We start from the raw sequence: 14,817 nt of genomic DNA on the forward strand, positions 1-14,817 counted from the left end.
ATCTCCACCCCCTGTTGCTCCATTAAAGCTAAATTTTTCTTAAAGACAGTTTGACTTTCCCAATTAGGGCATTGATTTACATTACCTACCACTGAGTCATAAGGATATCCAGTTTTCTTTTTAATTGTTGCTGATTACGGAAACACATTTCTTTCTCAGAATTTCAAGCTTGCAAAAGGAACATCAAAATTTAAAAATGAATGTAGTAACTTGTGGCAAAAATAGAAGGAAACGTCTGGGTTCATCTAAGATTTATTCAGGCTCCTTGTTAACTATTCCATCACCAATGTCTACTACAGAGGTTTTGTAAATCCCAACATAGTTATCCTTTCCTAGAACTGTTTTAAAGTTTAGTTTGAGCAGTTTTCATTTAATCCTCTGAAATACTAATTTTCCCTTTAAAATGTTTAATTAAATTGGGATAAACAAGAAGAGAGTTATCTAGACTTATAAAAACATAAATATAGCATTATTATTAATGTAATTTTAACTCCAAAGTGAGTAAAGTTTGTGGATTTATAAATGTTTACATGCAATCTACTTAGTCTTCTGGTTATGGCTTTTAATTGATAACTATTATTATTAATTTACAGAGCTCTCAAAAATGCCACCCCTTCTCTTCTCTTTCTTAAATATAATAACTCTGATATGATTCTGCCTCAGTCATTCGAGGGATAAGAAAATGGTGAATATAACAATGGCTGTTAGCCCAATCCCTTAGTGGAACAGTGGACTTATCAAGAACTTTCTATAGACAAGGCACTCCATTAATGGTCTTAAAAATCTGACTTTGATCATGTGTTTTGTGGGAAGATGGATGGAGCTAGAGGTCATTATCCTTAGCAAACTAACACAGAAAACCAAACGCTGCATATTTTCATGTACAAAATGGAGCTAAATGATGACAACTCATGAACACAAAGGGTAACAACAGCCACTGGGCCTACTTGAGGGTGTCTGGAAGGAGGGAGAGAATCAGAAAAAAATAACTTGAGTACTAGGTTTAGAACCTGGGTGACGAGACAATCTGTACCACAAACCCCCATGACATGAGTTTACCTATGTAACAAACTGCACATGTGCCCCTGAACTCAAAATAAAAGCTAAAGAAAGGAAAAGAAAATATAATGAAAAGAATGTGACCTAAACAAAAAATCTGGCTTAGTTTCATCTTCCTTCAGCCATTCAAGATATTAATAGATTATTTTTTCACAGGCATTTTCCTAATAAATAAAATTGGGGCTTAAATAGGTTTAAAAATTAACACAAGATCATAAAACTAACAGTTGTAATACCAAGTTTCAATTCCAGGTTGTTTGCCTCCAAAGCCTAAACTGTAACCACTATGCTAAAATGGTTCAACCCACAAAAACTTAGACTGCTAGATCTGAACATAATATGAAGCAAACTCTATTTCATTTTTATCATTTTCCCACTGCCTGGAAATATATTGAAGATATCTAATCGTCCAAGTTTAACAAGTAAACAGACTATAGACTTTTCTGCTGGAGAAAAAAATTCTTAGACTTCTCAGAAAATCAAGTCAACAAATACTTATTGAGCACCAACAACATGCTAGGAGCTAAATGAGGGGCTGGAAATACAGCAATGAATAGGTCTCTCGTCTCATGGAACTTCAAATGATGCTTTACTAAAAGTATAAATAGCTACCATTTTTATTGTGTTCTTAATAAATTAAATAAAATAATGTCTTTGCTGCAAGTAACATGGATGGAACTGGAAGTCACTATTTTAAGTGGAATTAGAGAAAAAGAAAGTCAAATACCATATGTTCTCACTTATAAGTGGGAGCTAAATAATGTATACACATAGACATAGAGTGTGAAATAATAGACATTGGAGACACAGAGAGATGAGAGGGTAGGAGGAGGATGAGGGATGAAAATTACCTAATTTCTACAATGTACACTATTTGGGTGGTGGTTACACTAAAAGCCCAGACTCCACCACTACACAATATATCCATGTAACACAACTGCATTGTACCCACTAAATCTATTTTTTAAATTTTAATTTAAAAAATAAATGAATTACAGGCAATAGGTAAATTACAGGCAATATCTCAATTTGGAGACCATAAAGAAATCCAGTTGGAAAACACTATTAATAATCAATCTTGAAAGAAAACTCTTTTTATGACCAACAACAGGCAGCTAGCATTATAACACTGGGAGTGACAGCTACTAACACTACAAAATGTATAAACACAACTTACACACCCACTACATAAATAACTAACTATGTAACTCCACAAATACACATGAGATATAATTCAATATATAGCTAATTTCCAATTCAAATAATCTCTAAAATAATTGGGGTTTCCTCTTTAAAAGTCTTGTTCATGTATCATCGACTTAATATTTTACTAGTGAGGTGATTTTACTATTTAAAAGATTAGCCATCCTATCTATTGACCAAATACAAAATTGGCATGGAATACAATATTGGATGTCACTCCAAATCCTTCCAGCAGAAATTTGGAACTGTAAGCAAGAAGAACATGATGTGAGAGGCAATCCCACAATGCAAAAAGTCTAAAGACACTTTGTATTCAATCGTTTTTGTGTTGTTTTTTCCTTTTTTACATGTATAGCTATAATACTCACTTATGCCCACAGCTGTAATGAGCTTGATCGCAAGTTCAGGGATTTCACATTGAATAAAAAATGGTTCCAGAATGTAGCGTCCAAATGCCAGGGATATCACAGCAGTAGCTGCAGGGCTAAAAAAAAGTATATATTTAGATTAACCACAGGGGGAAAAATAGCATTTTTATTAAATTTAATTTCATTAAATTTTTCTGCCTTGAGTGTATTTAGCATATGGAACATGTTAAATATGAAAGTCTATAGTTTTCAGAATTCCATACTTGATTAGGTTGTCATAGACATTCCAAATGAAATATTTCCTATAACATTGGTGGCTAGTTTTTAAACTTCACATATTCTTGGGAACAAGGGTAAGTACTACCAACTTTTCTCCTGCTCTCCCATATTTGACTTTTCCTTCAAAATCCGGCTTATTACATGAGATCTTGACAGAGCTAGGCTTACAGGAAGCCATCTTCTTTCTCAAAAAGTCAGTAAATAAACTTCAGCCATATTATGAATTAGTTAATGCCGTACAGATCTAATGTGTCAAGGCATAGTCTAAAGAATGAACACAACACTCAACCTAAAAAATTAGTATTAAGTGTTCCCTGGAAATACATGCCTAAATACTTGATGTTGTTTTATTCTTATTTTTTCTGTACAGACAAAAACTCAAAGTCAAGTGATTATTCTTACTCTTATAGTAACAATCAGATATAAAGTATAAATTTAAAAATAATATATTCATTATAATCTTATACAAGTAAGCAAATATAAATGGGACAAGAATATGAAATAAATTCAAGTATATAGAAATATAGGTAATACATCTTTCTATTTAATTCTTCAAATATTTTTACGAGAAAATTGCACAGACCTTTTCATTTTAGATGCATGTATATATGAACGCATATTTTTTCCATAAACATGCAAGTCTGTGCAATTATCTAATTTCTTTTCTTTCTTTTTTTTTTTTTCTGAAATGGAGTCTCACTCTGTTGCCTAGACTGGAGTGTAGTGGCATGATCTCAGCTCACTGTAACCTCCACCTCCCATGTTCAAGCAATTCTCCTGCCTCAGCCTCCTGAGTAGCTGGGATTACAGGCACATGCCACCATGCCTGGCTAATTTTTTGTATTTTTAGTAGAGACGGGGTCTCACCATATTAGTCAGGCTGGTCTTGAACTCCTGACGTGGTGATCCACCTGCCTCAGCCTCCCAAAGTGCTGGGATTACAGCCATGAGCACCGCGCCCGGCGGCAATTATCTAATTTCTTATGTCAAACTTCCTTTTTAGCTTCTCTTTCTTCTCATGGTTACCCGACATTCATGCCTGATCCATAGATTATCAGAAAACCAACCACCAATACATGTTCTCAACTTTGGCTGGCTGATACTGGAGAGCAGCATAAGGTTTCTGATTTTCTTCTTTTCCTAGACACCCTCCCATCTTCCCCAAACAAAACTGTTTATCCTATTCTCCATCATTTATACAATTTTTGATGTATAATTTAAAATTTGATCATGTCATTTTAGTGCTTTCAAAATATGTTCAGGATATGCAAAACTCCTTCACATTGCGTTCAAGGCTCCATCTGGTCTAAGCTCTCCTTACTTCTTCAGTTAGCTTCCTCCCACTAGAAGGATACGAATCTTCTCTGCCTGCAGCCTCTGCAACTCATTGGCTATGCTATATACTTCAGATCTTGGTTCAATTTTCCTTTGCCAGGGAAAGCTTCTCCAACCTCTGACTGGGCCAGGTCTCTTGGAGTATATTCATACTGAAGTTCTTGGCCTGTCTTCCACAGTGCTTATCACAGTAGCAATTTTATATTTACCTATGTGATTTCTCAGTTGATAATGATTTCTTCCCACTTGACTCTGAGCTCTAAGGGTACAAAATCGTATCTATCTTAACCACAATTTTATCTCCAGTGTTTAGCACAGTGTCTAACATATAGTAGAAACCCAATATATATTAAATATATAGTGAACACGCAAATTCGGTTTAATGACCCCTGCTGTGTACGGATAGGTAATATTTTTCTCCTTGAAATCTGTGTTTTACAGATTATTTCTGGCAATACTAACTTAATCTAAAGGTATAATTTTAATGTGAAGTACTTAGGAACTATGGGTATTAGTAAAAGAAGAGAAATGTTTAAATACTTAGATATCTTGTCCCTCCTCGTGATATTTGTTATTCTACCTATTTAAAAGGCCAACTCAGCAAAATCAGTATGTTATGACAAAGAGATATATAAGCATATTTTAGAAGCTTCTAGGATACAAAGGTACTTTCCTCTGTCCACAGACACACACACACACACATACACACAGAGAAAAGTAGTTTTTTTTTTTTTTAATTAAAGTAACAAGTGATTATCAGCTACCTGGGAGCAGAAATCGTGACTGATTTCTCTTTAGATCTCTTTTTATTGTCATTTACCATTCAGTAGCAGTTTGTGGAATAAATAAATTAACAGATGAATATTTTATCTGTGCTAGCGTAAGATATAAGCTATATTTATACGGAATGATCGTGTTCATCATAATGCCAAGCAACGAGCCAAAGTTACACACTAATACATGGTTGAAGATGGAGTCAAGTCCAACTGTATTAAGCTCCAAAGCCCACAAGTCTGACAGGTCAGCAGTCTAAATAAGGAGTACATGCATTTGAATGCTGAGTATGTTGTACACAATATATTGTAACTTTAAACTTTCAATTACTTATTCAAAAATAATTTAATATATGCCGAGAAAAGGGCACTGACCTAAGTGCTATACAGGTTACAAAACGATCTTATCTTTATATGCTTGAAAGGTTGGCAGTTTTAAAAGGGAAACAAAATATAGACACCTAAAATGTTAAGGAAGAATAGAAGGTATCATGTTCAATGTCAACTGTGAAGCAAGATAGCATTTTCAGAAGAATTTAGAGATGAAAGAAATAACAAATTAGAATAAACAGGAAATTAATTATGAGAAAGAAAGGATTTAAGATGACCTTTGAAGAACAGATAAAATTGAGATAACCAAAAAGGAACAGAAAGTACGTTCCTGATACAGGAATTTTAGAAAAGGAAAAAAAAAATTATTATTATATCATTATAACAATTTTAAATAATGCAGAGTTGTTTAAAATGAAAAAGACTTCATGAAGTATATACTACTTTGAAAATCTTTTTTCTGTTAAAAAAAAAGACTTCTAACACTGTAAAACCCATGATTAGTGTTAAGTCAGCACTAACTAGCACTTATTGGCACTTAGCCATAAAAGCTCACATGAGCTCTAAATCATGTATGTTTGGTAAGTTTGATAAGAGCAAGTTTCCCTAGTAACATCCATTAAATTCTGTAATCAGAATGTCCACATCACATTTTATAGAAGTAGTTAGCCTAAAGAAACTGTGATACTCTGAAATGCTCATATGACATCATAAGCTTCCCACAAAGTTGAAGGAAATTTGCTATTCAGAGTGACTTGGCACTATTCAGTTTGATTTTAAACTAAGACAAGCAGGAATGTAAACACACTGTTACAACAATAAAATCAAAAAAGGCTTTTGGAACTGTAGTTCCTGATTTGTTTAACATAAGGAAATGAGTCATTTGACTCTGTCATGCAAACTCTGTTTTTTATAAAGTATAAGACTTGGTGACCAATTAAGTTGTCAGGCACAGAAGTATCTTCGTCACAATGACTAAGTAAAGTTAAATGCCTTAGTGATATAATCTACAATAAGATAAAATTCCAATTCCTAGTATAATATTTAATTTGTCTAGTTGGTCAAAAGGTATCCAGGTGAATTTTCATGTTCATATTCTTTCAAGTAATCATCTTTCTCCTAGAAGTGTCAAAGAGGATAGCTGAGGGTTAAAGAAAGGTAGATACTTTTAATAGTTTGACGTTGCTGGTGAACTGCTTGTCAGTGACAAAATTGCATTAAAAATATCTTAATCCAGAAAGGTATTTTATCACAGGCTCTATATTCTGAGGTAGACATGTTTACACGTAGTCACATGACATGCATATGTTTAACCAGTTAAAAATAATCAAGGTGATTCATAAGAATGAATTGGTTTATTTTTTCTTAATTCTTTCTACTATGTTCTTACCGTATTATGAGCAGTTCCACCCAGACTCGTACAAAAGCTGGTAATGGACCAAAGACTTCCAAAATATATGTGTAATGACCTCCGGATTTCTTTATACTTGTTCCCAATTCAGCATAAGACAAGGCTCCTGTGAAATATTTGTCACAAAATGGTACCAATTTAACACATTTTCAAGACACCTAGCATTAAAATGGATACAATAATGTTTATATGCTGCCTGAGATGTAACTACCTCCTTTGGTCTGAATGGCATCCTTATTCAAGACAAATAACCGTCATCTAATTGCTAAGACCCGCCAAGTTCCTTTTCTAACATCCTCACAGTTGAGATTTAGTTCCCTCTATTTGAACACTATAATTTTACTTGAAATGACAAAGACACATGTCTACAACAATATCATGTGCTCCAGAATTTTGAGCTGAAAACCTGGAAATAGGGGAAAAGGAGAAGAGAGATGTCAATAATATTGACCTATTTTTGGAAGAACACAACCTCACACCAAGACAAGGCTTTAGTCCAAATGTTTGAGTTAGCTTTTAACTTTTTTTGAATTATTTTTTGAGAACCCTTTTAATAAATTGTGTTTCCATGGAAAATCAAAATAAATAAGCTGTATCCACTCTTTAGAAAACAATGGACTCTATGCCTTGCAAGATTTCATTTAATTTGTAGGATATATTTTGTCAACAAAATGAATTCTGACCCCTTCTGTTTCTATAAAAGGCTATCTTGAATGTTTTTTGAAGTGTACACTCTGGGTTTTTTTTTTTTTTTTTTGAGACAGAATCTCACTCTCTCCCCAAGGCTAGAGTGCAGTGGCATAATCTCTGCTCACTGCAACCTCTACCTCCAGGGTTCAAGCTATTCTCCTGCCTCAGCCTCCCGAGTAGTTGGGATTACAGGCACCTGCCAGCATGCCCGGCTAATTTTTTGTATTTTTAGTAGACACGAGGGTTCTCCATGTTGGCCGGGCTGGTCTTGAACTCCTGACCTCAGAAGATCCATCCACCTTGGCCTCCCAAAGTGCTGGGATTACAGGCATGAGCCCTTGTGCCCAGCCAGAATATACTTTTTTTTTTTTTTTTTTGAGAAAGAATCTCACTCTCTCCCCAAGGCTAGAGTGCAGTGGCATAATCTCTGCTCACTGCAACCTCTACCTCCAGGGTTCAAGCTATTCTCCTGCCTCAGCCTCCCGAGTAGTTGGGATTACAGGCACCTGCCAGCATGCCCGGCTAATTTTTTGTATTTTGTAGTAGACACGAGGGTTCTCCATGCGTTGGACGGGCACCGCTGGTCTCCGAACTCCAACTCAGGTGATCTGCTCGCGCTCGGCCTCCAACAGTGGCTGGGATCTACAGCGTGACCACTCGCGACCCGGCCCAGAATATACTTTTTACCAATGAGGTGCATAATTTCATTATTCGTGATACCTTCAGATCGGAATCAACCAAAAGAAAAAAAAGCGCACGCCATACTCGGCCCGGCCGCCGCGGAGCCCCCCGCCACTGAGACCTGCCGCCAGCAGGCCCCCGCCAGATCCGAATTAACTATGAGCTAATTTTAATATTTAACGATACCAAGTCCATAAAATCTGGACAAATATGCACACTCCCCCAAAACCTCAGTTTCCACTCTCTGTGAAAGGAGTCTCAAGGCTTTCTACCTCCATAAGGGCAATTAGGTGTATAGCATTGGCCAGCTGGTCACCTAGAGAGTACATGGCCTGACACACATGGCCCAGCACCACATGGAAATCCTATACTGTATTATCTGAGTAACTTGACCCAGAAAAATAAAAATAGATATGCCTGTCATTATGGTGAGAAAATTCTATCTGTACCTCGCGCAAGTCGCTCAAGAATGTACAGAAGCATTTTTTTCCCAAAGCTTACTTCTGAAATAGAAAGCGTAGAAAGTACTTACTGAGTTAATCAATAGAATTTAAGACAAGGCACTGTCCAACGCCACTACAGAATAACTAATTTGCGATACTCGAGTGAAATCTTAGTGCTTACCATACTTGTTATACTCTGATTCTCTAAACTTGTCCATCCGACACTCAAAGCTCCCTAGGAATACATGTTTTTTTTTTTTTTTAGGCTAGAGTGCAGTGGCACAATCTCGCCTTACTGCAGACTCCTCATCCTGAGCTCAAGTGATCCTTCCACCTCAGCCTCCCGAATAGCTGGGACCACAGGCGTGCACCACCATGCCCAGCTAAATTTTTGTGTATTTTTTGTAGAGACAGGGTTTTGCCATGTTGCCCAGGCTGGTCTGGAACTCCTGGGCTCAAGGGTTCTGTCTGCCTCAGCCTCCCAAAGTGCTGAGATCATAGGCATGAGCCACCATGCTCGGTCTGGGAATAATTTTTAATTCGAAAACACTCAAATGAAAAACAGACTCTAATCAAGAGAGTGTAGATTGTCCACAAGAGAAATTTAAGAATCTCTATCATTTTAAAATTTGCACAAATAATTCTGAAGTAACTAGTCTGCAGACTGATATGTGGGGAACACTGATAAATTTCATCTACCTATAACTAATTATAACAAGTTGCCACTCACGCTCCATGGGGGAACATTCGCCATGTTGGTAGGCTGTCCAGAAGAGGATCCAATATAAAATGTTATTGGAAAGAGTCTTAAGTACCTCAGAATTTATTGTCAGAGAATCAATACCTAGACCTCTGTATGCTTTGCTGAAACTCCAGGATGGTTGCCCTAGGTTTACACTGAGTTCTGGGGGAATGATTTTCATTTAAAGGTCTAAAGCTTCATAACCATTTTGCCCAGATGAAAAAAGTTCAAAACAAGATGTAAAAATCCCTGTATTGACCCTTCACTTAAAAAAAAAACTATATATATGTGTTAAACCAAATGTACAGATTCTTTACAGTTGGTCCCAGAGTTCTATAGTCTTTTTAAAAAGAAGGATTATTTTTTCTTTACATTTTGCTTTGCTTACTGTTAGAGAGGCACTCCTGTCCAAAAGCTTCTGGTAACTTAAGTGACAAATGCAACGCAAATAAAGATAAGTAGATTAATACGAGAGCACACTCTCTTCAATTATTAATCAAAGAACACCAGCTCAAGTGTAATGTTAGCTAGTCTCCTTAGCTGTTTCTCTCTTTTTATTGTTTTTGAGCTTCTGCTTAAGATGATATGTAATACTTATGCATAAGCATATTTTCATAGTGCAAGTCAACATCACTTTAACTAGTTCAATATGCATACTGATCTATTTTATTACATCTGAATAATCTTTTATTATGTGTAAAAATTGAATCCCATAGTGGAAGCTGCATGCACATAAGTATGTAAAGTCCGGTAAACTGGTTGTGGTTTTTCTGATTAGATATTGATTTATTCTGAATATACAAAGTGTTGTAGGAAGATTTAAAGACTGAGGTGCACAAAGTCATTTAAGATGATCAACAATTAGGTTTCTCTTTATCTACAAGTGCATACACCAGAGCTATTTTAAAATTAATAGTGGCTAAGGGTACTATCAGAGTTTCTCATAATGGTATTACTCCAAATTATTTTATAAAGATGGGAAGTAATACTGGGAAATAATGATACATAATTGTTACTGAATATTTAATAAAGCACAAGTTAGTCATATAAATAATACCACAAACTCTTTTTAAAAACCCCAAATAATTCCTCTATAAATCTTTCTATACTATGACCTTGTTTTAACAAGTTTTATTTAAAATAAATAATTTCTTCCTAAAAATGGAATTTGAGGACCAGGAGCGGCATCACTGCTCATGCCTGTAATTCCAACACTTTGGGAGACTGAGGCAGGTGGATCATGAGGTCTGGAGATCGAGACCAACCTGGCTAACACAGTGAAACCCCATCTCTACAAAAATACAAAAAATTTGCCAAATGTGGTGGCACACACCTCTAGTACCAGCTACTCAGGAGGCTGAGGCAGGAGAATTGCTTGAACCTGGGAGACGGAGGCTGCAGTGAGCCGAGATCACACCACTGCACTCCAGCCTCGGCAACAGAGCGAGACTCCATCTCAAAAAAAAAAAAAAAAAAAAAAAAAAAAAGAATTTGAGTTATCTAGATGAGCGTCAAACCAATGATTTAAAACATCACAAGGCCTGAGTGGAAAGAATGAATGGATTGGTACACATGGGAACAAGAGTTAGTACTTGTTAGTTAGTCCTAGAGTTAGTGTTAGTACTTGTTAGTGTTAGTCCTAGAGTTAAGACAAAGAGTAACTTTAAAGTATAGAATCTTTCCCAAGAAGAGTAAACAAAACTTCATAGCATAAATCATATTTAATGTTTGACAGTTCACCAGTTTCTATCATCTTTACAACAAACTCAGGTAGCTCTCTAGTAATTTGCCTATTTCATAAGGGGCATTTATTTATCTCTTTATTATTAATTCTCAAATCAATAGAAGAGACATAAATTTTGAAGAAAAATTCATAATTATACTTCTACCAGTTCCCTTCGGATTAATTCGGTGAACAGGTGGACAAATTATCTGTGTCCCTGGAGAATAAGTGAAATATAGACGATAAAAACAGATCTAGGCAAGCACAGAAAACTAACACCCAACTGAAGTTTTAAAACTTATATTGCAAAAGTGTATGGGTATTGAGAAGAGATGAAAGGTTGAAAAGTAATTTGAAATTTGCTCAGGCCATTGCAATATGCCCCATTATGATAGGGACTGAATTATGCGCCATCGTACATTTCTCTCTCACGTCAAGGACTTTTGAAAGGATATTGAGAGGTGACAAGCACATGAACTTAAAAAATGCTTTTAAGGCTGGGCGCGGTGGCTCACGCCTGTAATCCCAGCACTCTGGGAGGCCGAGACGGGCGGATCACGAGGTCAGGAGATCGAGACCATCCTGGCTAACACGGTGAAACCCCGTCTCTACTAAAAATACAAAAAAAAAAAAAACTTAGCCAGGCGAGGTGGCAGGCGCCTGTAGTCCCAGCTACTCGGGAGGCTGAGGCAGGAGAATGGCGTAAACCCGGGATCCGGGCCGAGATCCGGCCACTGCACTCCAGTCCGGGCGACAGAGCGAGACTCCGCCTCAAAAAAAAAAAAAAAAAAAAAAAAAAAAATTTTAAAAGACTGCCACCCATGTGTTTGGCTAATAAAAAGTCAGTAAGGCTTCTGCTGAACACTCCGTTCTATGTCTAAATAGGCCATGCCAGGTTCCACTTCACAGGTGTTTCATTCAACATGCCAGCTGCCAGAATGCCCAAGCTAAGCACAACTGCCCGGCACAGAAAGTGTGCATGTTTTTTACTGGGTCATGAAAGTTAGTCTTTGCTCTCATCCCACAGGGAAAAGTCAGAAAATAGCCTGTCTTAGTCAGGAAAAGAAAGTACAGCCTGTAGGAAATAATTTGAGGGCGTTCCAGATCCCACCAACAGTGGATTCTGCGTCTGGGTAGTTCACGTACCTGAACAAAAATTTTAAAAATTTGGTGTGGCCTTTGCCATCCATTCACTCCTCAAAATTACCATTTGCTTTCCCAGAAAGCAAGCTTTCCAGTCCCACAGCCACGCCCCCTCCCCCCCAAAGAAAAAGTTGCACTCACCAAATAATGACAGGACCCCACACACCGTCCAGATGGTCAGAGACATGCCCACGCTGCCTGTGTTCTGGAGCACGCCCTTAGGAGAGATGAAGATTCCTGCTCCAATGATGGTGCCAATGATAATGGAGATTCCCCTCAGTAAAGTGACTTTCCTCTTCAGCTGCACTTTCTCCTGCCCAGGTGGCTCCTTGTTGCCCAGGGAAGGCAGCCTCCTGTTAACATTTCCCTGCAGGTAACCTCCTTTGGAGATGGTGGACACAACAGGCTTTCTGACCATAGTAGGGGCACACGGGGGGAAAACAAAACAGAGGGAAAGAAAACAAAACTTTCAACTTTGGTGTCTCTTGGTGTTAACTGATCGAGGTCTTCCTCTTTGCTTTCTTTGCTTTCAGACTGTCTCTCTCAGTGCTATAGTGTTCACAGGTAAAACCCAAAGGTGTGCTTTTCCTTCACAGCTGCTAATTACTAATGAGAAACACCTGTGTATGCATCGTGCTCCCAGCTCTCCACCTCCTCGTTCTACCGCTGCTGCTGCTGCCGCCCTATCATTACAAACCAGCTCAGCTTCCTCATGGGCTTGTATTTAAGCGCCTGCCTGTCACACCAACTTACTACAGCTAAATGATGATGCAAATTCTCCAGGTTTGCATCAGCCACATGAGAAGGCTCCAGCATTACTCAGCTCTTTTTTTTTTTTCAAAAAAAAAAAAAAAAAAAACAGGAGGAGCTTGTTGCTCAACTGACCTAAGCTTTTTAGAGAACAAAGCACACACTTTAAAGAGATTTTGGCCAATCCAGAAGTAGTAAATTCGGAACAGACCTTCCCAGAGATTTAAAGCAACTCGTAGTGAGCAACAAAAGCTGTTCAAACAAAATGAAACAGGAAATAGTTACTTCATTTTAAGGAATTTCTTTTTCTTTAATGCATGTATAAAAACATTTTACACGCGACTGTTTTGTGAGTAGAATGTATCCTAAAGCTGCATTTTTGATAACAACACAGTTTGAGTTTCATAATTTGTGTAATGCTTATTTTTATTTTTATTTTGAGTTTCTTATAAGGCAATACAGTCAAATCTAACATTTACAAAATTAAAAAGATTCTACACTTTATACTGCTGTCACATACATACAACTGTAAGCCTTCCTCAACATTAAAAGATAAAATGATTTCTTACTACTCATAATAAACCAACATTTTAAATCACATCTGAGTGTGACAAATATAAAATTCACCATGACTCCAGAAAATAGTCATTTTCTGATTCTCGTTAGCATAAGGTGATTTTTTTAACTAATGTAAAAGATACATATTGTTCCTTTGAATTACCAAAAAAAATTTCTAAGTTCAAAATTACACAATTGCAATTACATAAAAATATGCATCTAGCAAAAGTCTGTAAAGGAAAACACAGAATAGTAGTTACAGAAAGTAATGATATTATGTATGACTTTTTCCACATTATATAAACTATTGTTATATTATGATTATAAATTTAAAATGTAAGCTAAGATTTAAATATTTACTTTGCAATAGTCAAAAAGGCAAAACATTTTTAAACCCTTCTAACTTTCTCAACCAAGTGTCAAGAAAAAACAAATACAAAAAGAAAAGAAATCCTAGATATCATTTTTGGCTATAGTTACATGTGGTTTTGAATTCAGTGAGAAGAATTGAATGTTATCATTACCCTGAAGCTAGCTTTACGCACCATTAAATATGCTTCTGAACCTTTGAACAAAAACCACAAACAAAAAGCCTGTGTGCGAGAGGTTGGCAAGGAAAGAAGGGAGTCAAGTATGGTCAGGATGATCAAAGAAAGAAATAAGAAATTGCCATTAGGAAAGTAGCATCGAAAAGGTCAGACCATTTTCTGTTGTGTTGGCACCTGAGAAAATGACACCACCTCAATGCTTTGCCATCCAAATAATTGAGGCGACATTTTCTCCTTTTTAAATTATCTATCTAAATTCTATATAATTGGCTTTGGCTACACCAAGTTAAAGTTTTTATTTAATACTTTTTCTCACTTGCTATGTCTTTCAAAAAACAAAAATGGGTCATTTTCCTCATGCAATCTTGCTAAAACTCCTAAAGAAGGAAGCTAAATGGAGATTCTTTTCCTTCCAATTCTCTTCCTCCTCCTACATCTCCTTTCACTCACACAATTTTCCTGATTAATGTACCTAAGGGGGAGTGGCTTTTGTTTCCCAATAAGAGAAACATATTAGCTCTGAAGAAATATGAGATAAAAGTAGGACGCTAGGAATCACAGGGAACAGCAACTTTCTTTCTCTAATTAACACAGTGTCACACTTTAATTTTGAATTTTGTTATAAATAACTGAACTAATAAGTTGAGCCAAAGACCCCACTCAGATAGGAAGCTGAATGAATTCCAAAGGACGATTATTTTTTCAATATTAAATAACAGTTTCCTCCTCACAGCATTTTTTTAAAATTGCGAAGAAAAATGGCTGATGTTAGACTAAAAAC

At 36.5% G+C, this 14,817-nt stretch overlaps 1 protein-coding gene across 1 annotated transcript in view; it reads right to left on the bottom strand.

Moving 5' to 3' along the window:
* Positions 1–12,887, bottom strand: part of SLC7A11 (solute carrier family 7 member 11) — a 73,719-nt gene extending 60,832 nt beyond the window's left edge. The window contains exons 1-3 of the mRNA XM_017884052.1: positions 12,322–12,887; positions 6,738–6,864; positions 2,631–2,746 (exon numbers count right to left, since the gene is read on the bottom strand). Coding sequence (XP_017739541.1) covers positions 2,631–2,746; positions 6,738–6,864; positions 12,322–12,598 — 520 coding nt within the window. The 5' untranslated portion in view covers positions 12,599–12,887. The remainder of the gene's footprint in view (positions 1–2,630; positions 2,747–6,737; positions 6,865–12,321) is intronic.
* Positions 12,888–14,817: the final 1,930 nt, after the last annotated feature.

This window comes from Rhinopithecus bieti, unplaced genomic scaffold (assembly GCF_001698545.2).
Source record: "Rhinopithecus bieti isolate Rb0 unplaced genomic scaffold, ASM169854v2 scaffold_13709, whole genome shotgun sequence".
NCBI classification, from domain to species: Eukaryota; Metazoa; Chordata; class Mammalia; order Primates; family Cercopithecidae; genus Rhinopithecus; species Rhinopithecus bieti.